General features: G+C 44.9%; 1 protein-coding gene across 1 annotated transcript; it reads left to right on the plus strand.

The window, feature by feature from the left end:
- Positions 1 to 26,663, plus strand: SKP2 (S-phase kinase associated protein 2). Its single transcript, XM_075588243.1, has 10 exons — positions 1 to 95; positions 5,782 to 6,038; positions 12,338 to 12,449; positions 13,308 to 13,451; positions 14,067 to 14,201; positions 15,942 to 16,040; positions 19,166 to 19,293; positions 20,041 to 20,092; positions 22,719 to 22,826; positions 23,843 to 26,663. Exons 1-10 carry the CDS (start codon positions 88 to 90, stop codon positions 24,054 to 24,056), a joined length of 1,257 nt encoding a protein of 418 aa, XP_075444358.1. The 5' UTR covers positions 1 to 87; the 3' UTR covers positions 24,057 to 26,663.
- Positions 26,664 to 27,259: the final 596 nt, after the last annotated feature.

Consider the following 27,259-nt stretch of genomic DNA (forward strand, 5'->3'; position numbering starts at 1 on the left):
CCGCGAGGTGCCTTTGTGGCGTCACAGCACGTTACGTACAGACCGCGCGCGGGAAGGTTCGGATTGCGCAGCTCGCAAGCGGTGACCATGCACAGGTAAGTGTGTGTGTGTGTGTGTGTGTGTGTGTGTGTGTGTGTGTCACGGTGTGTGACGGTGTGTGACGGTGTGTGTGTGTCTCACTGTGTGTGTGTGTGTGTGTGTGTCTCTCACTGTGTGTGTCACTGTGTCACTGTGTGTGTGTGTGTCACTGTGTGTGTGTGTCACTGTGTGTGTGTGGGTGTGTGTGTGTGTGTCACTGTGTGTGTGTGTGTCACTGTGTGTGTGTCACTGTGTGTGTGTCACTGTGTGTGTGTGTGTCACTGTGTGTGTGTGTGTCACTCTGTCTGTGTGTGTGTGTCACTGTGTCTGTGTGTGTGTGTCACTGTGTCTGTGTCTGTGTCTGTGTGTGTGTGTCACTGTGTCTGTGTGTGTGTGTGTGTGTGTGTGTGTGTGTGTGTGTGTGTGTGTCACTGCACAGTTTTTTGGCCATGGTACGTGCGCCGTCCATGGGAGTGTCTAGTGGCGTGCCAGTGACGTCACGGACCTGGTTCGCCCTCATTGAGCGAATCACTCACGTGACCGGCCTGTCGCGCCAAGAAATCATTTTAAACCGATTTCTTGCGCAACGCGCGCCCCCTTACCGCTTCTGTGCGCACGCCCGCCGCATGGAAGCAAACACTGCCTTAAGGCAATCTGATCGCTCAGCACAGTGTGCGGTACCATGGCCCCAGCCTTAGGCTGCGTCCAGGGTCAGCGCTTAGGCGCTGACCCGTGCTGAAGCGCGCTGACCCGTGCTGAAGCGCGCTGACGCTTCTCAGTGAGCCCATGCAGCCTCAATGAGAGTGGCTTTAGCAGGGGCTTGCGCACGCTTCCGCAAGCGTAGGTCTTATTCAAATTATAGATTTTCGCACTCACGGGAGCGCTGGGCCGGTCACGTGAGCGGTTCGCCCAATGAGGGCGAACCAGTTCCGTGAAGTCACAGCCCCCCCCCCCCCGACACGCCCCTAGACGGCGCGCGCCTCTGCACGGCTGCAGTCCTATGGACGCAGCTTTATTTGACAGGTCTGCAACCCTGCTTTTCACCATTATCACCTAGCATACAGTGCTTCCACTGCAGCAAGGGATTCTGGGAAATGACATGCAAACGAGCACAATGTCACCTAGTTGCCATTTTCACCTGCCATAACTTAAATGAGATGGTATGTATGTATGTATGTATATGTGCGCACACACACAATCCGGTAATCTTAGGTTGCGTCCCCGCTAGCGCTGAGCGGGCAGCGTTTGCCGCGGTTACTTAAATATATAGATATATGTAAGTCCCCTCTCAAGAGGTGCTCGTGCGCAGGCACACACGCTCATTGGCGCTTATGTAAACAAAAAAAATCTAACTTTCCAGGGCGCTCAATGCCCCCAGCGTGCGCACGTAAACGACAGGACACCCGGCGCTCATGCTTGGAGTGCCAGCGGGGACTCAGCCTAAGGGTTGTGTTACCTCTGCGCACACACACACACAAAATCCATATCCGGATATATCTATATGTATCCCTCCTCACAAGCTGTATCATTCATTCTTCCTGTGTCTCTCTCTTGCACAGGGAGATGTTCTGCAATCCATCATACGGCCAGAGCATGTAGGACACCTAATAATAATAACTTTATTTAATATACCACCTTTTTCCCATATAAACACGTAAATATTTTTGGGGGGTTGAGTTCACCCTATGTTAAATATAGTTGATGGAGATACTCATCCTATATTTATAGTGATCCTGAAGGCAAACAAAAACCTCAGTGAAACATCCAATTCTGTGTCATAAGGGGGAAAATACATTCCTTATTGAGAACGCATAGGAATAGAATAGGAAGGAGTGGGGAGGGACAAACAGACAATGAATTAGACAGTACATAGGAAAGGGGAAATAGCAAGGGGTCATGGATGTTGCGTGTGGAGAAGTGGGAGTTTGACAGGCAGCGAGACACCCATCCATATTAAAGCTGCAGTTCAAGCTGACGTTTTTATAAAATATATATCATTTTTTTCCCATTCAATATGTGCATTAATACAATCAGCACACTGACAAGTGATTAGCTAAGCTGCAGATCGATCCGTTCTCCTATAATCGATCGCTTGCTCCGGGTTATTTAATTCAGTTCTTGTACAGCATTTTGGGCAATGTATGTCCTGGAATATGAGTGACTGGGCAGTTACTGGATACAATTGGTGCACTGCTAGAGAGGAGGCGGGGCTCAAGAGCCAGAGCCTATCAGAAGGGGAAGGAGGCTGTCACTTTGGAAATGGTTCCTACGTTAGGCCGCACTTATATTGACGGCGACGCTACCGGTGACATCAGCCGTCGCCGCTAGCAAAAGCTGTAATTTGCTTTCTGGCGACGTCGCGGGCGACTAGGTCTTTGATTGGTTCAGAGGCTGCCACATGTGGCGACAGCCTCTGAAAAATCAAATTTGACCGTCTTGAAAAATTTGCGTTGCTGCGTCGCGCTTACTATAAGCGCACACGACGACGGCAATACATTTGTTTTGCCGCGACGTCCCGTCGCCGGCACTATAAGGCTTAGAAACATTAAAAATGTCTTTAAAACATTCTTTTTTTTTAAATGCTACAAGTATTTTCTCATAGTACAGAACTGATTTATTTAAAAAAAACATGCAGGATGATGCGAATAGTAAGTTGCAAGATCTGTAGATGACGCGACTTTCTGTTGTTCCCGGTGGCCATTTGTTTTTTGGTTCTTTTAATACACTACATTAAAAAAAAAAAAAACAGATCTTTTAAGCGAGAACCTGGTTTTCACCGGAACTCAGGGGACCTCGGATGAGGTCTGCTGGGCCCCCTGTTTCAGTCAAGTTTAAAATAAAAATTTGGGGAGGGGAAATAGCTGTTTTAAAATGTTTGTTTTTTGAAATACATAATTAGTTTTAAATACAAACTAAAGTTCCAGCACTCACTGACTAGAGAATAATAGATTCAACACGGTAAATGCCAAAGTGAATAATTTAATGTAGGCACAAGATAATAAAGTGAAACCTGGAGTGATGTGGCATTAGTGGGTAGACAAAAACCCTTCAGTGAGGGTGGTTGGGGACAGGGAACACTGGGATAGGGAGGAACAATAAACAAAGACAGAGGGGGGGGAAATAAAACAAAGGGGGGAGGGTAATCGGGGGCAACATTTCGGGGAATAACCCCTTCCTCAGGCCCGTTCCCTCGGGTCTAAAGGACCACAAGGTACTTCCCTGGTCCCGGGTCTCCCCAACCACCTAAAGCAGCACCCAGCAATCACTATACAGAGTTTCCGCTCAAAATGTCAGAGTCCTGTAAACAGCCAGAGGAGAATGCATGAAAGCTCAGTGTCCAAACCAACAGGTCAAAAGTCTCTTATCTCACATCTCTTTTTCTAACTCCTGCTGCCTCCACGTGTAGTTGCTTGATGTATATTCTTCAATATGACAACCTAGTTGTAATATTATTATTGTTAAGCTTGTAAAACCAAACTGCCTTCTGCCATAAAATGATTGCGTTGCAGCAAAGGGATGTGTGCAAAGGTGGGTTGATGCTCAAGTACTCTGTCCCACGTAGATAATGATTCCCAGATAATTAGAGAACAAACAGTTCATGGGGTAAGTGAATCCATAATTCAATAATTCCAGTGGTAGACAATTGAAGCTTCTAATAAGGGTGAAAACTCCCTGAAGGTGGCGAGTGGCATGTGGCTATACTCTTCCCCTCCTCATTGGGATAGCCCTTGAAATAATGCATAAAGTTACTCACTGTTTTCCCCAATAATGTCTCTCTAGGCGTGCAGCCGTAGTAGAGTCCAGAGATATCCACAAAATGTCATTCCAGCGCACAGCAAACAGTCGGGTCAATAGAATAAAAAAAATCATTTATTTAAACCGCATTAAAAAAACGAAGGATGCAACACTCCTACGCGTTTCGTGCGTACAGCACTTTAAGTGCGTGTACGCACGAAATGCGTAGGAGTGTTGCACCTTCCGTTTTTTTAATGTGGTTTAAATAAATAATTTTTTTAGTCTATTGACCCGACTGTTTGCTGTGCGCTGGAATGACATTTTTTTGGATGCATTGCAGCAAAGACTGCTGTGTATCGTCATATATTGCAAGATGGACAGCAACACAGTTTTTTTTTTCTGCCAAAACAATAATTATTTTAGAGACTCCTGAAACAAAGGGATATGGGTAACGCACAGAGACACTCATCCTTTTGGAAAACCTTTGCTTGTAGGATTGCAGTCTTACTACAGAAAGTGTTATAAAATGAAGAGCTAAAACACTTCCACATTAGACCAGGTATGAAATAGATTTGGGTACCTCGCACTAACCACTGTTCTACTTGAAGGGTCGTATGGAGGTTGCATGCTACCAGGGAGATAGACGGAATGTCAGAGAATAGCGGTTTGTAACTAGAGAGTACTTGCCACTAGTAAGAATCCCTATTATTGGTGCACAACAGACCATAAAATATATAGGTCCAATGATGCTCACACTGAGTCTGTTAAAATGATACACTTTATTAAGACTTTGTAGGGGGGGACTAACCACCACCCTTTGACCCTCCCCTACAAAATATCAGTGTCAAGAACTTGAGCTGCAGAGACTTTGAGCACTAATACCGGTATATACAAACAAAATACCTAGTAAGGAAACCAATTTTAACTTTAATTAACTATAAGATATTGTGTAGACATTTGGTCTTAATAAAGTGTATCATTTTAACAGACTCAGTGTGAGCATCATTGGACCTATATATTTTATGGTCTGTTGTGCACCAATAATAGGGATTCTTACTAGTGGCAAGTACTCTCTAGTTACAAACCGCTATTCTCTGACATTAGACCAGGTGCCTAAAATATACCCCCTGGCACCTGTGTTGTGGCACAGCGCTGGTTGACCTGTTGCTCACCGCTGCAACTGTGCGCTTGGTCCTGCTTCACTAGTGAGACATCAAAGCAGGATAGGGCGCACTGGGACATGCCGTGGCGGTGACTGTCAGGTCAAGTCACTGCCGCTTAGTGTGCAGTGCGGGGGAGAGTTGGCGTGCTGTCTCAATGAGTATAAGGCTGCTGTCACAGTCAGCACTGTAGCACGCGCGCCCGGGGGGGGGGGAGGGCGGCGCGTGCACAGCGCTTCACCGCGAGTTGTGGTCCAGGGAGAGATTGCGACAGGAGGGGGCATGGTGTGGGGTTTTGCGGGGGCGTGGCCATGACCTCACGCTGCTTGTTCGCCTTCATTGGCTGAATCGCTGGCGTCGCAAGTTCCACATACAATTTTTTTGCATCTGTGAAATCTTGCAGTACAGCGTGGCTGCTAAATGCACGCCGAGGCAGGTACTGGGCCCGTACTGATTGTGGGGCGGTGCCGAGGCGTGCGCTGTAGAACGCACTGGGACTGCAGCCTAAGTGCTAAATGAACAGCGCATTCTAACCGTATGCTAAAGTTTTTGCATATAATAAGCTTTTGTGTGTTAAAATGGGGGAACATAATGTCCATTACTGACTTTGATAACATAACGTTATGAGACCTGAGTTAATGGAGCTTTGTTTCATGTTTGGTTTTGTGGCTTGTGTACCATTAGTGTGACTTTTTTCAATTAACCGTTTGTCACCTTGTGTGAAATGCAATCAAAATATAGGGACATTTGACCAATATATTGAAGCAGTGTGATGTGATGTATAATCTTTTTCATTGATCTGCTTTAGGAGACATCTGCAGGAGATCCCTGCTTCCAGCAGTAATGTCCGTAATTTCACATGGTTGGGGGATTCGAGCAAGACTTTAGACCTGCTGTGCGGCATGGGGGTATCTCCCATGGAGAAGGATCCGCAGGACACCGAAAACACTCCGCAGGCGCTAATCATGAAAATAACCCAACCACAGAAACGTCAGAGAGTGAAGGAGAGAGAAGAGGTCTTTGTAATTGCAAGGCGTCCCAGAATAATACGAGCTCCACAGCCAGGTATACAATGTGCCAATGTTCTTGTTTGGGGCCTTTTTAAAGAAGTGCTGAGGGCTGCAATCCACTGTCTGGTTTTTGTGGTGTTGTTGTGTAATGGTTGTTGACAACTTGGTTGTAATATTATTTTTAAGATTGTGAAAACCAAACTGCCTTCTGCAAGAAAATTATTGCATGGCAGCAAAGACTGCTGTGTATTGCCATATATTGCATGGTGGAGAGCAGCACCCTTTCTTGCTGCCTTAGAAATAGTTATTTTAGAGACGCCTGTAACCAAGGGAGGAGGGTAACGCACAGAGATACTCGTCGTTTTGGAAAACCTTTGCTTGCAGGATTGCAATCTTAGGCTTTGTCCCCACTACCTGGGACGGCGTGCGCGGTGCATACAAAGTGCGGCCTTCTATGGGGCCGGCCCCAAGTCACTATCTGCGCCTGCAGAAAGCGCGATGCGCGACCGCATTTTCAAAAGTCAAGATATTTTACTTTTGGCGCGGCGGTCGAGCGATGGCCACATCACGGCGGCGGTTCCGTCAATGAGGGCGAACCAGCCGCGTGACGTCATGCCCGCGCCATTAGAGCACACATTATTTTCCCTTTGAACTGAAAGCTGATCTTGCCTGAGTTCTCCTTGATTCGGGCATTGGTGACCTAATTCACCCCGGTTTGTTCTCTACAGGTAACACAGCTGAAGCAGATTTTGTAGGGACTGTATAAATGAGGGGTAGACTGCCTGTTAAAGTAAAGCTGGGATTACGATGTTAGTACTAGGCAGTCTCTCGATTTTATCAGCATATGGCCTTCAGTGATTAATAAGTTACCCAATTACGCTTTACTGACATGTCACCTGGAAACTTGGTGAACTTATTTTGCAATCCCACCTAGACATATACATTAGTGTGAATTCGTGCACCATGCGCACGTCCTCTCAAAGGTCATATGAATCTACAGATAATGGCATTAAGGTGTTTGTGTAGGTACTTTTTCACTTGGTTTTTTTTTTCTATTTACTCTAATTTTTTACATGCAAACAATGTTTATATGATAAACATAGCAAAAATATCAATATTAGAAAGCATGGGAATATATATATTTTCTCTCCGCTCCAACAAGTTATGGATTTAACAAGTAAGAATGTTCTCTAAGAAGTTCAGCTTCAGGAACCAGTCTTGTTCTGTCTCCAGTTAAGTATTTCTTCCTGTTTCCAGCTTCTGCCTGTTGCCTTCGCAATCTTTTCCCCATCTTCAGGGCCTTGGTACTCTCCTTTCTTTCTTTCAATATTTGCTGCCCTGTCTGTCCCTGTGAGAGCTTTGTTTCTTACCTATTCCTTATTCTTATGCATTCCCAAATGTTTTCCCCTTTATTTCTGTTTATGTTCTCACAATCAAATCAGAAAGTCAGAGAAGACTCCCATTTTGTGTTGAAGAAGGAATTGAATTAACTGCTTGTCAACTTATTAAGCCATAGTAAGCCTGGGACAGAACAATAAGAAACAGCTCTATCACAGGCAGCCTGGGCACAGACAGTTACAAAGTGAGTAGACACACTGTGTCTCAGCGGAGCTGCACAAGTGAGATAGAAGCCCCTCAGATCCACCCCTGCACTACGCCTCACAGCTAGGGCTACCATAGGCTACGGACATCCACCAGGACACGGATCAGAGCAACGGATACCTGTAGGTACAGTTATCACTACGCTGACCCCTACAGGACACCGACTGGCACTATCTGAGGCAGTTGTCTGCTGCTGACACAGGTAACAGACCGCATGCTACACACGTTGGCAAAGGCCTACAGACACCTGCAGCATGGCAGAACTCGGACCCTCACCAGACACCACACATTGACGACGCTGAGACTTCTACACAACCGCAACAGATGCAATAGTGTAAGGCTTAAACGGATAGTCACACTTACACAGAAGACCCACGAAAAATATAAATCTGACATTGACGCACACCGTGATAAGTTAGAGAAGGCCTGTGTGAGAACTGAACTTGAAATGCTTAATGTTGCAAATACTGGTAGTCATGAAATTGAGCTCCAGCAGGCTATCTCAATTAAGGTCCGACCATACACATTGCCAAATGCTGGCAGAAACATAGATTACCTATTAGACGGGAACCAATACTGAAGAGTTTGCAAGAATGAGACCTACAAAAAGCAGTTGATTTGGAACGCGACGGCCGTGTGCAGAGTACAATCACTGAAGATGAAAGCCTGAGAGAGGACCTCTTGCTGGAGACTGCATGGCAGCGTTTCAGCACATCCAGACATTCAGCAAGGTCCTCGAATTCGGCACGATCGAACGTATCTAGCATAAGCGCAGACGCTACCGGGGCACACACTACCTCAGAAACTGCACGTGCTAGGGCTGCTTAAAGTTGAAATGAGGTCGCCATAAAATTGGAGAGAGCCCGTATCAGAGCCACCACTTCCACCACCTCTGCACGTAGGAAGGACAATTTTGAAGCCAACTTAGAGTCCTTACGTAAAGAAAAAGGACCAGCAACCACTGAAGCCCAAGCAAAGATCTTTGAAGCAGCTGCAAGATAAGATGGCAGGGAGCACCGGAACAATCAAATAGCTCCAGAAGATCCAGCCCAGTGCACCAGAGACTATGTAATAAGTCATGCCAGTATAAACGCCAGTTCACCATCTCCACCCGATGAGGAAAGTATTTCAGATGGTGAAGCTTTGGAGACTCCACATGAAGTAGATGCTGTTCCTCTAAAGGCATAAGCTTCCTGGGATGGCTACAGCTACCACAGTGATCTGCTCGCACGCATTATGCTCGCACGCAGATGCATTACACCAGGCTCGCAATCCAGGTACGCTTACACAGAGAAACAATTCCACATACTTGCACGCAGTCACCACACATCCAGCACACGGAAGAGACAACTGCAAGGTTCGGTTACCCCTCGGCAAGAATCATTGCACATAATGCATATCCTACACATACCAAAGACATCTAATCAACCCCACTCTCTCTAGGTTACAGTTCAATGCTGTTAACCTAGAGTGCGGACAGAGCAACACACCAAAGTACAACAGCCCACATCTTCCTCAACGCTTGCAGACTGAAGCATCAGGCTTTACAGACTTGACCAGTTTGCGCTGGACCAAGTACTTGGCTAACACAGGACTTACCAAGTTTGACGACCATTCTGAGAACTACAGAGTGTCAATGTCTACCTCCAGAAATGTAATCAGAAGCCTGAATATCACAGCAAGTGAAGAACTTGACCTGCTAGCTAAGTGGTTGGGGACTCGGGTGAGTGCACGTCAACCGCCCTCAAGAAGGTCTTAACTCAGTATGGCAAAGACTATAGGAGTGCTATGGCAGCCCAGAGATAATTGAAGACTCTTTCTTCAAGAGGATTGAAAATGTTCCCAAAATCTCAGGCAAAGACAATCTAAGTTTACGAGAGCTTGGAGATCTACTGCTGGAATTAGTTTGCAAAGGCTGATCCATTTCTACTTTTTTTGGTCTCAACTTTCTAGATGCCGCTTGTGGAGTAAGACCCATCCTGGAGAAACTGCCAAATAGCGTTCAAGAAAGATGGATCTTACAATGTTCAAAATACAAAAGGAGAAGCAATTCGCCTTTCCTCCTTTTTTTCATTCTTTTTAGAGTTCATTCGTGACTTGGCAAGAACAAGAAATGATCCTGGCTTCGGCCTAATACACCAACTGTATCTAGTACAAGCTATTAAAAGAATGAAAGACCAGTCACAGGATATGGTAACACTAGAACACCTATCTCGGTACACAGGACTGATGTGCCCCCTACAACATACACACGTCCTAACCATCCTATCACTACAAGCAAGAAAACAGGGGAACCAAACCGTGTCCCATACACAAGAAATCATACCCACTCTACAAGTGTATTGGTTTTAGAGGAACGCAAGAGCTTACGCAAATAACTTTGTTTGCTTCAAATGCTGCGCTTCCACAAGACACCTCTTCAGAGACTGTAAAGAAGTTATCGAATGCACAGAATTTGATAGTGACAAGAACGTAGCAGCTTTACATCCAGAGACACACAAACCTAACTGGCTCATGACCCCCAACCCTGTGGCAAAGCATAGTGGGGAGGAGGAAGAGAAAATATCACTACCATCAGTCACATCCATGTGCACCAAGGTTTGTAGAGAAGGACGTGACGGGAGAACCTGATCAAATGTCTTGTCGCAGTACACCCTAAGGGACAACCTGAAAGAGTTACAAGAATGTACGCCATCAACGATGATCAAAGCCGCCGATCATTAGTCAGGTCAGAGGTTTTTGATTTATACAGCATTACAAGACAACTCTTCCCCCTACCCCTTGGATCATGGGCATGACTGAACTAAACATGGAGGAGAGCAAACTGCTACATTGTGTTCCATAGATGGTAGAATAAAGATGCCACTCCCTACGCTTATAGGGTGTAACCAGATGGCAGAAAACAGGAGCGAAATTCCCACACCAGACATGGCACATCACCCTCACCTCAGGGGAATAGCTGATAGTATCCCGCCGTTAGAACAAAATGCCCAGATCTTACTACTGCTCGGCAGGGACATATTGAAGATACACACAGTCCGCGAAAAGCGCAATGGATCCCACAACGCCTGTATGCTCAGACTTGACATGGGATGGGTAATAGAGGTTGAAGTATCTATCGACCGTGCACAAACCAGACAACGTTGATGCCCTAAAAAGAAACATATTGGAGAATGGACACACACCTCTCCTCAAACCATGTCCTAACAACTTTCATGTGAAAGAAAAGCATGTAAACAAAGGCATACCACTGAAACATACAAGGATATCTGTGCATGAGAAGTGTGGCGATGGCATAGGATATACAGAGTTCCAGACGTCAAAAGACTATGCTAAATCAGCTCCGTCAATAGAAGACGAGGATTTCCTGAGGATGATAAAGAACTCTTTCTTTAAAGATGAATCAAACAGTTGGGTGGCTCCGCTTCCATTTCATTCACCCAGAAGACGTCTCCTGAAAACAGAACGTGAACACAGCACCTACCTTTTGCCCCTGTTCCACCAAAAGAAATTTGGAGACCTAGTGGTACCGGCTGGTGCCATGGAGTTAATATGGACTTAGTCAATGTTAGTGCATGTTTTATTACATGTTCCATGTGTTTTTTTTTCTGCCCGCCCCCCCAAATGTGTATGTCTATATGAATCTGTTGATACCAGACGGGGAGTGTTCTGTTTCCAGCTTCTGCCTGTTGCCTTAGCAACCTCCTTTTCCCCATCCATGGGGCTTTTGTACTCGCTCGCATTACCGCCTGAGCTCCGCCTCCTGTCAGATCAGCGGCGGCATTAGATTCTCATAGGAGCACGAACCCTACTGTAAACTGCGGATGCGAGGGATCTAGTTTGTGCGCTCCTTATGAGAAGTCAGAATCCGACACTTATTTTAGTCCGCGCCTCTTTCCCGCACTGCGCACTCCGTCACAGTTTTGGTAAGCCCACTAACCCTAGCCAAAATGAAGGAAAACAAGCTCAGGGCTCCCACTGATTCTGCATTATGGTGAGTTGTATAATTATTTCATTATATATTACAATTTAATAATAATAGAAATAAAGTGCACAATAAATGTAATGCGCTTGAATCATCCCGAAACAATCGCCCCCGGTCCGTGGAAAAATTGTTTTCCACGAAACCGGTCCCTGGTGCCGAAAAGGTTGGGGACCGCTGCTTTAACCAACACGTGTCACTTCTAGTGGGCCATCCAGGATAGGCTCACCCAATTAAGTTCTGTTTTGAAGTGCAGCACTCACCCATGAGAAGCCTGGACCTGTCAGAAACCCAACACACTGTATTTTCAAACCCAAGTTGTACCTTTTTTAACCCCTGAAGCACCAGATGGATTAAAATACATAATATCTCATATTATCATGACTCTGTTTTTTTTTTTTTTTTAACCAAGGAGAGATCCCTCCTTAGCTGAACCATGTTCATTTTTAGCTCCGGGGACCGCCTGCTTCCTGAGATTCTCACGGGGGGAAGTTACCAGTCTTCTCCATGGGTATTTAAATGGCAGTCTAACAGGTAACGGCAATGGGTGACGCTGCAGCTTCCTATTGGACCTCAAGTTTTGATTTCCCTAAATGGAAAAAACATACCCGTATTCCACCAGTGATTTATCTCGGGAACTGGAGGATCCCCGGACCTGTAAACAATGCAGTTCAGCTCTGGTGGACCCCTGATTGCTACTGTTAAAACAAAAACAAATTGTCCAGGAGGGATTATTGCTTTAAATGTAATGGTTGTTACTTTCTCCAAAGGTATTTCATGGGACGCGCTACCGGATGAGCTGCTATTGGGTATCTTTTCCTACTTGCATCTGACAAACCTTCTAAGGGTCTCTCGGGTTTGCAAGAGATGGCACCGGCTTTCGTAAGTCCTTTTCATTATTACCACTTATTACGCTTTCTGCAAGTACTTCTAATTGGTTTGTTCCATATTGCAGGTGAGAACAATTTGCCACAACCTCTGCCACCAATACCTTCTCTTTATGATCTGAATAGTGACTTTGCATTTTAATCTAATACCTTGTTCCTGCTGGTATTTATACTGCTTGTTACCCACTATTTTTGCAGATACAGGCATGTTTTACATTGCTACATCTTCTACACCAGTTGTTTATTATTTAACATTTATTTTTTTTGTTAAGGAACACACTAATTATATTGTGAAATTCTGTGTAAACACACCCCCCTCTCAAATAGCGCGTCTGAGATCAGATACATTGTAAGGATCCCCAATCCTCTCTAATAGCGCGTCTGAGATCAGATACATTGTAAAATATTCGGTATTTGGTTCAGTTTTCAAATGACCTACAAATTGCAGGGTTGCCTGGGGAACCCTAGGAACCCCTACTGAAAAACACTGGTCTACACAATCATACAAAGGTTTATTTCTTCATCTCTTTGCCTTGCTCTAATGTTATGGTCTTTGAGGGTCCCCTATATGATGTTTGCTAATTATGAGAAACCCTAAAGTCGGTCATTTGTATGTGAGGGGTTTATATATTGTTCTTTGTGATTTCTTTGTTAAAATAAGTATCTCCAGGAAGAGTTAAACATTATTGTGATCAATAATACCAGTTACTGGAACACCACAGGTTTTGTGTTTGTCCCATTTGATTCAAAAGTATTACAGGTAAATAATCTGCTATCTCGGAAAGCTCACACACACTAGGAGATGAATCACGCCTGTTCACTCTTGATAACGTAACATGTTCTTTCATTTCAGGTTTGATGAATCTCTCTGGCACAGCCTGGATCTGACTGGTAAACATTTGGCAAAGGGAGTCATTGGGAAGGTGCTGTCATTGGGTGTCGTTGCATTTCGCTGCCCCAGGTCCTGCATTGGGGAACCAGCGTTTAAAAAGTCTAGGTGAGCGGCATTATGCCTGTGAATGTTTCCAATTGCTGTTCAAAACAGGATATCTATAACAGATAATTGCACATTCAGCATGTATTTATATGTTGCCTGATAGGGACACTTCTTTTCCAAATTAGTTTCATTATACAGCTGCTCTACCCACTGCGTGTTTACGCTATTAAAGATGGATTCACCATGCTATATAATGAGGGGGCCGTTTTAACTCTTGCTCACTGATTTTTTCAACTGTTTTATTACTACAAAATGAGACTAAAATCCGAATTACCGGTTGCTAAGCTTCTCCCTCTTTGTGACATCAGTGAACTTTTTTAAAGCGCTCGGGATAACGCTGCATTTTCTCATGCTTCTCTTTGACGCCTGCATGTAACACAGCTCTGTGCTTCTGGTGGGATAATGAGCAGCACTGGTTGCCACATGAACACAACACTGCAGGCTCTGGGCCTTTTTAAAATGAGCCTTAAAATAAAAGCAGCTCCTAGGAGGAAAATGAAATGACGGTTGGTAATCTACTTCTAAAGGGAATCGCTCTGAGCTCACTTTCATGAACGGGCACCTGCACCTTTTTAAGGTGACGCTTTAACACCTTCCTAATGCTTTCTCCTGCAGACCTCTTCGATTGCAGCACGTCGACCTGTCTAACGGTACAATAAGTGTCACTGCGCTGCGCAGCATCCTCTCCCGCTGTCACAAACTCCAGAACCTGAGCTTGGAAGGACTGCTGCTTTCTGATGACATTATACGGTGCGAGGGGCATTAATGACGGGTTGTATTCGAGCCACTTTCTGCATACGCCGAAGGCTTGCGGTGTCTTGTGTTTTCTGACCAGGCCGAGATATGCAAAAAGTAACACAAACAAGCCCCTGAAACACATTGTAGATCAGTATAGGGTTTTCTAGGTGGGAAATGGTTCACGCCATCAGTTTTTCTCCTGTAAACTACTTTTTTGATCCATATTAAGTAGAAATGAATACACTTCATGAATATTAATGCTGTAGTGATCACACACAGCAGGCAAAGAAACCTTTTGTTAACCAATTTGTTGTGATTTTCTTCCTGACTTCGATTCAATCAGCCAGAAAGTAAAATGATTAAGATTTCTATTTTCTTATGGTCAGATTATTTCTCTTTGGTCCTAGGAGACACTGCCCCATATTTAATGTGATAAATGTGGCTAATTTATGCCTTTTAAATATATATATTTATCTCTTCAATGTAATATGCTTTGGAGGGTTTTTACAATCTTTAATGCCATTTGGTGATAACTTTGTCAGTCTTCAAACCTAAAGGTGGATTGTTTGTTTTGGTCAATGTTTCTTCAGTAATTATGAAGCCACCAGATAAACGAAAGTAGCTGATATGCTTCAATTCCATGAACCTGGAGAAAAGAAAACATTCATTTTTAACAGGATGCAAATAAATAAGTGTTACTTTAGGGATGGCTGAATCTTTCTAAGAAACCCGCTTACTCATTGTTTACTAATTATTATTTTATTCTGCTTCTAGGGACTGCCCCTTTAAGAAATAGATTAACACACATATTCCCAGCTAGCTCAAACTCCTACACCCACCACATCATGAACATATATTTATGTCAAAAAAAGAGTGCTACTGAGCGTGGCAAATGTATACAACAAAAGACAGGGGCGCCCAATGCTACATCCAATTGACAAAACATATATGGCAATAAGTATAAAGTTTAAATACTTCAATAATAATAATTACTTTGTTATTTAGTTAAACCCTTTGGCCAAAGTGTCGTAAGCCTGCATACCAAACGTCAAGGTAAACCAAATTTGCAGGTCCTACACTACACTGTTTAACCCTTCCCTTTACCGCATACAGCGGTAACGGGAAGGGTTCGCAGTGTAGTGTAGGACCTGCAAATTTGGTTATACCACGACGTTTGGTATGCAGGCTTACGACACTTTGGCCAAAGGGTTTAACTATATAACCAAGTAATACTTATTACCATATGTTTTGTCAATTGAATGTAGCATTGGCCACCCCTGTCTTTTGTTGTATACCCTTTAAGAAATAGTTTGGGAATCCTGGGCTCATTCATCCTTCCCGATGAACAGTACAGTATATTTATCACGGTTCATGGTTTTAAGATTTTTTTTTCTCTCAATTTGCTCGTTAAATCAATGACGCAAAACCATAACCAGGTCAACCGGTTTCAGACTTCATTTTTAGGGAAGAAGAGGTGTGAGTTAATGTCGGGCCTTCTCCGGGTAGCTAGCGGGTTTTTCATGTTTTATTTTAGAGTAGAACAAGAAGAATGTCGTTTCTCTTAATTCTATTCATTCTGGAATAAGACGTTTGTGATTTTTTTTTATCAAGTTAAAAGCTACCTCTGGTGGATATCATACTTGGAAACCTCTAGAAGCCCCTCCTTCTGCATTTAGTAATTAGTGAAACATATACGTCTGCGTTGTATCTTATTGTGGCACATGAAATCACAGTGGCATTTCCCCTCCCCAGCTCCATTGCTCAGAATTCAGACCTGGTGCGATTAAACCTCTGTGGCTGTTCAGGATTCTCTTCTGAAGCACTCCAGGATCTCTTATGCAGCTGTTCTAGGTAAGATGTGTTTATATCTGCTAGGTAATAGGACATATCGTTCTAATGTGATCCTGTAAATGCACCAACTTCAGTTAACATTATTTTTCAAGTGATCTGTACTTTTTCCTTTACCATCCCGATCACTGTCAGATAAAAGCCTTTGCAGTGCAAGCCCTTGTTGCTTTACACTAATGCAGGGTTTCCCAAACTTTTTTTCCCGTGACCCGGTTATTTTTGAACTTCTCCTTCGTGACCCACTAAAAATTTTATCGCCTATACTGGCCTATAGGGCCTGCACAGACACACACACAGCCACTGATACACACACACACAGCCACTGATACACACACACACAGCCACTGATACACACACACACACACACACAGCCACTGATACACACACAGCCACTGATACACACACACACAGCCACTGATACACACACACACAGCCACTGATACACACACACACAGCCACTGATACACACACACACAGCCACTGATACACACACACACACACACAGCCACTGACACACGCAGCCACTGACACACACACTGATACACACACACAGCCACTGATACACACACACGCAGCCACTGACACACGCAGCCACACAGAGACACTACTACACACACACACACTGATACACACACAGAGACACTGCTACACACACACACAAACATTGATACACACACACAGACACTGATACACACACACACATACACTGATACACACACACACACACACACACACACAGCCCCTGATACACACACACACACTCGCTCTCCCCTATACGCACACAGACACAAACAGTGAATTACATGCAATGACGGATGTGAGTGACTGGAGGGGGGGGGGCAGGGACTGGGTGGGTGGGAGGAGGGAGGGACTGGGTGGGTGGGAGGAGGGAGGGACTGGGTGGGTGGGAGGAGGGGGGGACTGGGTGGGTGGGAGGGAGGGGGGGGACTGGGTGGGTGGGAGGGAGGGGGGGGACTGGGTGGGTGGGAGGGAGGGGGGGGACTGGGTGGGTGGGAGGGAGGGGGGGGACTGGGTGGGTGGGAGGGAGGGGGGGGACTGGGTGGGTGGGAGGGAGGGGGGGGACTGGGTGGGTGGGAGGGAGGGGGGGGACTGGGTGGGTGGGAGGGAGGGGGGGGACTGGGTGGGTGGGAGGGAGGGGGACTGGGTGGGTGGGAGGGAGGGGGACTGGGTGGGTGGGAGGGAGGGGGACTGGGTGGGTGGGAGGGAGGGGGACTGGGTGGGTGGGAGGGGGACTGGGTGGGTGGGAGGGGGACTGGGTGGGTGGGAGGGGGACTGGGTGGGTGGGGGGGGGACGGGGACTGGGTGGGAGGGGGGGGGGGTGGGTGGGGGGGGACTTGAATTGGGTGGGTGGGAGGGGGGGGGGACTGGGTGGGTGGGAGGGGGGGGGGACTGGGTGGGTGAGAGGGGAGGGACTGGGTGGGAGGGGGGGTGGGTGCTGCCCCCGATATCCCCTGCTGCCCCCGATATCCCCTGCTGCCCCCGATATCCCCTGCTGCCCCCGATATCCCCTGCTGCCCCCGATATCCCCTGCTGCCCGGGACGGGAGGTGGGCTTGGGAGGGGGTGCCACGGGAGGTGGGCTCGGGAGGGGGTGCCACGGGAGGTGGGCTCGGGAGGGGGTGCCACGGGAGGTGAGCTCGGGAGGGGGTGGCACGGGAGGTGAGCTCGGGAGGGGGTGGCACGGAAGGTGGGCTCGGGAGGGGGTGGCACGGAAGGTGGGCTCGGGAGGGGGTGGCACGGGAGGTGGGCTCGGGAGGGGGTGGCACGGGAGGTGAGCTCGGGAGGGGGTGGCACGGGAGGTGGGCTCGGGAGTGGGTGGCACGGGAGGTGGGCTCGGGAGGGGGTGGCACGGGAGGTGGGCTCGGGAGGGGGTGGCACGGGAGGTGAGCTCGGGAGGGGGTGGCACGGGAGGTGGGCTCGGGAGTGGGTGGCACGGGAGGTGGGCTCGGGAGGGGGTGGCACGGGAGGTGGGCTCGGGAGGGGGTGGCACGGGAGGTGAGCTCGGGAGGGGGTGGCACGGGAGGTGGGCTCGGGAGTGGGTGGCACGGGAGGTGAGCTCTGGAAGCGGGTCGCGGGGGAAAGCGGGCCGCAGAGGAGCTGGTACTTCCTCCTCCGTCCCACGTTGGGAGCGGGGGGGAGGAAGGGAGCGGGCCCTGCTTGCCCTGCGCATGCGCGCAGGACCGCGGGGGGAATCACTGCCATTTTTTTTAACTTGAGCGGGGGGAGACACCGCGCGGCCAGCCTCGTTGCGACCCGGCAATTTTGGTGCCGTGGCCCGGTGCCGGGTCGCGACCCACCATTTGGGAAACGCTGCACTAATGCCTTCCAGCACTCTACAGATACCAAAGATGGAACTGATAGTGCTGACATGGAATCTCTTGTTGCTGTTGATTTTAGCTGGCAGCAGGGTTTAAGGGCACAGAAAATTAAAACACCAGACCTCATGATATCTAAATTAACACTTATAAATAAGCTTTTGTACCCATCTGTATTTAGCTTCACGCCATTTATTCATCATGTACCAAACATTTCATTGTTGACCACACATGTCTAATGTTTCTCCATCACTATCCTGTGTTTCTAAATGCTGTTCTTTCCGTTTAAGGGCAGCATGTAACAAAGCCATAAAGCGTACCACATTGTCGTTTAATCAACTTTTTTTAAAAGAGCGTTATTTTTTTGTTCTTGTAATATTTGTACAAAACAGGTTGAGTCCCTTAATGGTATGACACACTTTCTCGTAGCTGTGTTGTGTTTTTTTGTAAAAAAAAAAATTTTACTTTAAATTACAGCGATAAACAATGAGGCATTCATACACAAGTCCTATTCTCCCCCACAGCAAAATAAATGGAGGCTTCACTTGTTAATGTATAGAACCTTTGATCTTTACATAAAATGATGGACTTTTGACGAGGTCACATTCTTCCGCAGACTTTCAGACGCAGGGATTCGAGTTGAGCTAGAATCCCACTGTCCTACTAACTGCGAAACGTATGACATTTGCTTCATGTAACTTACACTACATCTATGCACATGTAGAAGAATCAGTGTAAATTGATGTCTATAATTGTTGAAAGGATTATGTAAAATGATTAATCTCTCTTGTAGGTTGAAAGAATTAAACCTGTCCTGGTGTGATTTCACAGCAGACCATGTCAAAGTAACAGTGGGTCACCTTCCCAGCCATATAACTCAGCTAAATCTTAGCGGATACCGGCAGAACCTGGAGATATCTGGTATGTAATCCAGTAGTCATTAGGAGTCAAGATGGTTCACCCACCACTCTAGGTAAAATGTATTGGATTTTATAATGATATCCAGTCATTACAGCAGCCAAAATATTTTTTAACACTTTTTTAGTGTGTCTGATATAAATATAGGTGTTGCACTCGCGGTTAGTGACGTGGTAGGCAGTTCTGTGCACGGCATAAGTAATTCGTACTGGAGTTCTAATTGATCACCAAAGTTTTCATAATACCAACGCTGAACACAGATTAAGTTGAAAAAGGTATTAGGTGTCAATTTAATCTGTATATTACATGATGGCCCAATGTTTCGGACAATAACCGGGAGTGTGTTCCCAAGCCTGCTTCAGTCACATGTCAGTGGTCAAGCTTGCAGAAAAGAATTCTGGGTAGTGACATGCAAATGAGCACCCAGAAGTCGTGTTTCTCACAGCTTCCTATTCACTTTATTTCATGGATCTTTTAATCGGCTTATACTGATGAGCCTGGGTCAAGGAAGACACAGAATCAGTGGGCTCGATCAAAGACTGCTTTTTCATCCAGACGGACTCGGCAGGTTAAGATGGCGCACGGATTCTGTATTGTGAAGCAGGTAGTGGCTGCAAAGCAGACACACACCTAGGTTATGCTGGGTAACAAGGGTCAAAAACCCTCAACTGTACAAAGTGCAGCAAAAAATTGGATACCCATGAGCACATTTTAACAAATGTAACAAATCACTTTTTTTTGTTTTTGTAGATGTGAAGTCTTTAGTGGCAAGATGCCTCGACCTTACAAATTTGGATTTGAGGTAATAATTTTTAATGACTTAAACATTGCAACAAATATTTGATGCGAAACTGCAGAGGTTCTTACGACTACTCGGAGAATATAAAGGATCCAGTGAAATACATTCATTTTTCACTCTAAACAAATTGGTCAACTGTTTTTTCTTTAAGCCTGATCAAAGCTTTCCAAGGAAACCAATAACAGTAGTGTTTATCTATTGTGCCACTTTTATACTACTCAGTCACAGCATAAAGCAAAGTGGAACACCTTTTTTTTTGGTCTGGCTTTTTAAAGAAAACAGCAAATTCTTTTAATGATTACAATTCATTGGCATAATTTTAACATTTACCTGTTTATAAACACTTTTTATAAAGTGGCATCCAGCTGAAAAATGTAAAGCCTCCAATACTTTAAGGAATTGCCAATAAATCTGCTCAAGTAAACGTCCTAAGACCTGGGCACTGGTAGGATCACGACTTAATTGTTCGCAGTTATTTCCCACAGACTGTGTGTGTGTGTGGTTGGTGTGTGGTGTGTGTGTAGAGGTGCTGTGTGTGTGTGGTGTGTGTAGAGGTGCTGTGTTGTGGGGTGTGAAGATGTGTGTGATGTGTGCGTGTAGAGGTGGTGTGTTGAGGTGTGTGTGTGTGTGGAGAGGTGTGTGTGTGTGGAGAGGTGTGTGTGTGTGGAGAGGTGTGTGTGTGTGGAGAGGTGTGTGTGTGTGTGGAGAGGTGTGTGTGTGTGGAGAGGTGTGTGTGTGTGGAGAGGTGTGTGTGTGTGTGGAGAGGTGTGTGTGTGTGTGGAGAGGTGTGTGTGTGTGTGGAGAGGTGTGTGTGTGTGTGGAGAGGTGTGTGTGTGTGTGGAGAGGTGTGTGTGTGTGGAGAGGTGTGTGTGTGTGGAGAGGTGTGTGTGTGTGTGGAGAGGTGTGTGTGTGTGGAGAGGTGTGTGTGTGTGTGGAGAGGTGTGTGTGTGTGTGGAGAGGTGTGTGTGTGTGTGGAGAGGTGTGTGTGTGTGTGTGGAGAGGTGTGTGTGTGTGTGGAGAGGTGTGTGTGTGGAGAGGTGTGTGTGTGGAGAGGTGTGTGTGTGTGTGGAGAGGTGTGTGTGTGTGTGTGGAGAGGTGTGTGTGTGTGTGGAGAGGTGTGTGTGTGTGTGGAGAGGTGTGTGTGTGTGTGGAGAGGTGTGTGTGTGTGTGGAGAGGTGTGTGTGTGTGTGGAGAGGTGTGTGTGTGTGTGGAGAGGTGTGTGTGTGTGGAGAGGTGTGTGTGTGTGTGTGGAGAGGTGTGTGTGTGTGTGTGTGGAGAGGTGTGTGTGTGTGTGTGGAGAGGTGTGTGTGTGTGTGGAGAGGTGTGTGTGTGTGTGGAGAGGTGTGTGTGTGTGTGTGTGGAGAGGTGTGTGTGTGTGGAGAGGTGTGTGTGTGTGTGTGTGGAGAGGTGTGTGTGTGTGGAGAGGTGTGTGTGTGTGGAGAGGTGTGTGTGTGTGGAGAGGTGTGTGTGTGTGGAGAGGTGTGTGTGTGTGGAGAGGTGTGTGTGTGTGGAGAGGTGTGTGTGTGTGGAGAGGTGTGTGTGTGTGTGTGTGGAGAGGTGTGTGTGTGTGTGTGTGGAGAGGTGTGTGTGTGTGTGGAGAGGTGTGTGTGTGTGTGTGTGTGTGTGTGTGTGTGTGTGTGTGTGTGTGGAGAGGTGTGTGTGTGTGGAGAGGTGTGTGTGTGTGGAGAGGTGTGTGTGTGTGGAGAGGTGTGTGTGTGTGGAGAGGTGTGTGTGTGTGGAGAGGTGTGTGTGTGTGGAGAGGTGTGTGTGTGTGGAGAGGTGTGTGTGTGTGGAGAGGTGTGTGTGTGGAGAGGTGTGTGTGTGTGTGGAGAGGTGTGTGTGTGTGTGGAGAGGTGTGTGTGTGTGTGGAGAGGTGTGTGTGTGTGTGGAGAGGTGTGTGTGTGTGTGGAGAGGTGTGTGTGTGTGTGGAGAGGTGTGTGTGTGTGTGTGTGGAGAGGTGTGTGTGTGTGGAGAGGTGTGTGTGTGTGTGTGTGTGTGTGTGTGTGGAGAGGTGTGTGTGTGTGTGTGGAGAGGTGTGTGTGTGTGTGTGGAGAGGTGTGTGTGTGTGTGTGTGTGTGTGGAGAGGTGTGTGTGTGTGTGTGGAGAGGTGTGTGTGTGTGTGTGTGTGTGGAGAGGTGTGTGTGTGTGTGTGGAGAGGTGTGTGTGTGTGTGTGGAGAGGTGTGTGTGTGTGTGTGGAGAGGTGTGTGTGTGTGTGGAGAGGTGTGTGTGTGTGTGGAGAGGTGTGTGTGTGTGTGGAGAGGTGTGTGTGTGTGTGTGTGGAGAGGTGTGTGTGTGTGTGTGTGTGGAGAGGTGTGTGTGTGTGTGTGTGTGTGTGTGTGGAGAGGTGTGTGTGTGTGGAGAGGTGTGTGTGTGTGTGTGTGGAGAGGTGTGTGTGTGTGTGGAGAGGTTGTGTGTGTGTGTGTGTGTGGAGAGGTGTGTGTGTGTGTGTACTAGAATTGGGAATGCAGAGTTTTTGCCACACTGATTGATTGACATTTGTTATTATGGGGAAGAAAGTGTGGAAAAATATGTAGTGTCATATGACATTTATGCATCGGGAAAGGGCAGCAAAGTGAAAGTTGAAGGTGTGATGGAAGACCTGTCTAATGATGGCTTCTTTTAACACAGTGATAGTGTGATGCTGACCACAGACTGCTTCCCAGTGTTCCAACAACTCGCCCACCTTCAGCACCTGGCTCTCAGTCGATGTTATCAGATATGTCCAGCGACCCTGCTGTAAGAACTGTTTTTTGTTTGTTTTTTTAATAACCATTCATCATAATGGTAACTATCCACATAGAACGGACTTGAAGTGATCTTTTCCTTTGATTAAGGTTACACATGTTGGATCCCCTTCTTTGAAAAAGAACAAGTGCCCCCTAATAATTAATAAAACATGGTTTTATAATAGAAAATAAAATTATACATTTGTAGATCAAGGGTTTTCTAAATACAATCAGAAAATACCCTGGAGAATCTCGCACAATAAAGTGTGATTTAAGAATCAAATAAACAATATGTTTAAAAAATAAAAATAAAAAAATGTTCTTTTAAGTGGATCTATGTAGTTGAACGAATGCTTTCTGTAAGGAATTAGATCCGTGTGCACAGGGCAGCACATTTATCTACATGGATCTTTAACAGCTTAGAAAAATATTTCACAAACGTTCTGCATCACTTTTAGAGCCACAGGCTTGCTTTTTTATTTTGACTATTTTTTCATTATTAATAATAATAATCTTTAAACTCTGGGGTCGTGCAGTATATTACCAAAGTAGTTCATCAGGAGGTCATCCTGTTAAAATGACATTATTATTTATTTTAAATGTATTTATATGAAGTACTTTGTCCTTTATGAAGCTATTCGTTTTTTAATAATATAATCAACCATCAAGCATTGTACATCACCGCAATAATATTATTATATATATATATATATATATATACCCCAGTGGTTTCCTGTTCTAAGATAAAGGACACTACTAAACCATGTATTGGATTTTTCAGCCTCTGTTCCTTTCAGGTATAAACGGTACATACACTGGTTGTATTGGAATACCTCCACTGCTGTGTTCACAATGCATTACATGCTATAGTGCTTCGTCAGGAGTTCTGTTCTGGGGGTGTTTTCATGTGGTAGAAATTTTGTGTGAAACCGAAAAACGCTTTTGTAATATCTAGACAGGGCAATGTTTTAAAGGTCCCTCAAGATTGAAAAAGTAATGATTTTTTTTAATGTCTTTCCTTCCCAGTGAGCTTGGAAAAATCCCCTCTTTGAAGATGCTCAGTGTGTTTGGTATAGTGACGGACAGCTCCTTCCAGCTCCTTAAAGAATCTCTTCCTAACATAAAGATAAACTACTCTCACTTTAGCACCATTAGCAGGCCCACCATAGGTAGCAAAAAGTGCCGGGATATATGGGGCATTAAATGCAAACTGACATTAAATCATACAGACGGCTTGTGAGGCAGAAATCATAGGTTTGTACCCAAGATATCAAGAAGCTGAAACTCTGGATTCCACATTTTAATAACTGCACTATGCCACCATGACCGGGTTTAGTTATATTTTTGATATGTCTACATACCTCTCAGAGTAGAACCAGTGTATTTCTTTAAAAAAAAAAAAAGAAAATGATTGTAAAAACAATATATAAATCCCTGAATATTTGATAAACCATGCCACCTTCACTGAGAAACCGCTTCTGCACCAGTAGTTCAATCTGGCTCAACACTGTAGCAATTAGGTTGTACAACTCATTCATTTATCTGAGCTTGGTTGAGTGTAGTAGGAAGGGATTTTTTTTTAGTTCATTAGCATTAGCTAATTTATTTTTACATTAATCAGGGACATTGCCAAATATATATGTATCTGGACTGTCAAATGAAAAATGTGCATCAGGGAGCTCATTTAGTATTCTTGAGTTATCTGTACAGTTATGATGTACAATGTGTTTGCAAGCCATGAGATGTTTGATTGGGGAACAAAGTAATAAGGTGTAAGGTACCTTATATGCAGCCATTTGATGACTTCTTGGTGAATTGTTTGTGTCTGGGGTTTGTCGCAAGGCAAAGTAGAGCAAATTGATTTCAGTGCAGATGTTTTTGATACATAGACCTCTCCAAGTTCTACTGCCACAGGGTGAAGTACAGTAGCATTTTCACTTGATAATTCACATCTGGTTTGCCACCTAGTTATTTACCACATGAATAGGGCCAGTTCATTGATGGTTTTAATTTTGGATGCATGAACAGCCTGGCGAATGTAAAGGGATTCTTCCAAACGCAGCTGCAGCCAGTTTGGGCTTTGAACTTTTCATCCCAATGTACAGCCTAGAATGGCTGAAATTATGAGATTCCTCCTATTAATTACCATTCATTATTGGTATTCTTGGGTTCTATACGAATAACATTTGTTTCCATTGAAGGTGATTACACGATCTAGGTGGTTGGGCGCTTCTGGTGTGACCACTTACGGATCATTACACGAACGACGCAGTAATTAGCCATTTTTATAACATGAAGCCCGGTTTAATTTCATAGCAAGAAATAATCGAGTTGATGACTTTGTTTTTTTTTTTTTTTTTTTAAACCAAGGTGACTAATAAGTCAGTATGCATCTTTGCTTGCACTGATTTACTCAAACCCCGACTTTAATCAAACCCCGGTTATGCAATCAAGCGTCATTGATCCCAGTAAATGTTTAACTTGCATCAAAGATTTATTGTAATGTTCAACTTCTAACCTTCCTTTTCAAAGGCAAAATAATGATGCAAATTTGTGTAGGCAATGGCTACCGACCATGCACAAGTCGTCCTTTTTAGATAAATGGGGTGTTACTAGGTATCAAGGGGGGGTTATGCATTTTAACACAATGGTTTATTAAACTGAACACATGAAAGGTTTATCTTGGTGTAACTGGTAAACTGGGTTATTTTATTAGGAGCGGTTGCGATTCGTACACTTTTTTGTTTGTTTTTTCTCCTTCACAGTGATCATTTTTTCTTCATTATGTTGACATTTGTCAGCAGACATCACAAGGGACAACGTATATTTTTATGCTATTCCAATAAATATCCCAACATTTGTTACTATAGCGTAATACCCCTAAGTGCCTTTTGAATTAGTATTTTGATACAAACTGATGTTGACTCACTTTCAACTGCTATGAAAACTGACATTTGAACAGTTGTCATAGGGGTGTAATTTGGGAAATTTTGGGTTTACTTAAGTGAAGAAGTGTTAACCATTGTTTTGTAATTGCTTGTGCATGAATTAGGAGAAAAGTATAGGAATGTTCTTTTAGGTGGCAGAAAACGTCTATTTTAAGAAGCATCAATCTATTTATGTGATGATTTTACATTCAGTGTTGTATTAACATAGCTCTTTTAATACCTATCCTCTGAAATCCCATAGTTTTAATGAAGACCTAATACATTTGGAATCAAATTTAGATGGCTGCAGGTAAAAAAGAAAATAAGTTTATTCCAAAATGTCAAAAAAACAAACCGGTGGGGCATTTCTCACAATGTGATCATGCTAAAAGGGCAGTTTGTAAAGAAGAAAAAATGGAACATGTGGTGGAAATACACCTTTAAATCTGAGACATTTGGCTGGGGTGGTATTTGTGATTTAATCCATTTGAAAGGTTTTATGCATTGTAATAGATTGTGTGCACATTTTATTAGTATCTGCTCATTTGGATGTTTATGATGTTTTAAAAAGGCAATGCGTTTGTAGTATTTTGGATACAATTAATTAATGATATAGTCTTGTTTTCAGACCACAATCAGTCTGGAGGAAAGCCGAAATCTTAAACGCTTATGGTTAAAACAATCTGTTTCCTACAATGTTTGCATTTTAAAAGATGATGTTGCATTTTGGTTTCACTTTCCCTATTGCAGTTACAGGGTGTAGGCTACAAAAATCAACCTTTTCTTTCTACAGATAAAACAAATGACAAAAGGGTTTAGTTTTCTCACCAAATGTCTCGGCGAGAGCACAATTGAAAACCATGTAAACATTTTTTTACTTGTATTTTCTAATTTTATAAAATGTACAATTTCCAAAATCATTCCGGAGTCTTACTTTTATTGGCATGTGCAACTATTTAAATGTCATCCGAGTGGGGTGGATGGCTGGGGGGAGAGATGCAGAGAGCGTCAGCACTGTGCCTGCCCCTGCTCTTGGGGAGGGATTGGCGGTGAAAGAAGAGTGAGAAATATCAATGTGGGAAGGGGGAGGAGAGTGTCAGATGGGGGGGAGAGAGAGAACGGAACAGCTGCAAGAAGTGCGACCCACCATCCACCTCCTCCAACTAAACTGGCTCCTAAAAATTCTAGCTGGCTCTTAATTTAATATTTTTGTCCACCCATGTTGACCCCCCATGACAAGATTAATTCTCTCGCGTGTGCCCCCCTCCTCCCATGTCTGGTTTATCAGGTATGTTAGGAGTTAGTCTAAAGAAAAATGCAGTGAAAAAATAAACACTACCAATTAATATCAAATGTGTCTATAATGTAGGAAGGCTGCCTGGAACGGTGAAATAATTACAAATCACATATGGAATCCTCAAAAAAATAAACCGGCGCCTACAAACTGACGGTGAAAAAACCTGACCATATAAAATGTCCAGTCCTGTTGAACCAGGGATCTTCCGCTGAGTCATGA

The sequence above is a fragment of the Ascaphus truei genome, chromosome 1 (genome assembly GCF_040206685.1).
Source record: "Ascaphus truei isolate aAscTru1 chromosome 1, aAscTru1.hap1, whole genome shotgun sequence".
Lineage (NCBI taxonomy): Eukaryota > Metazoa > Chordata > Amphibia > Anura > Ascaphidae > Ascaphus > Ascaphus truei.

Bases quoted from the DNA above. Each gene is read 5' to 3' on its own strand.
- SKP2 (XM_075588243.1), top strand. The intron at 12,450-13,307 runs GTAAGTCCTTTT...CTTTCATTTCAG, and splicing joins AAGAGATGGCACCGGCTTTC to GTTTGATGAATCTCTCTGGC. The intron at 14,202-15,941 runs GTGCGAGGGGCA...TCCCCTCCCCAG, and splicing joins CTTTCTGATGACATTATACG to CTCCATTGCTCAGAATTCAG.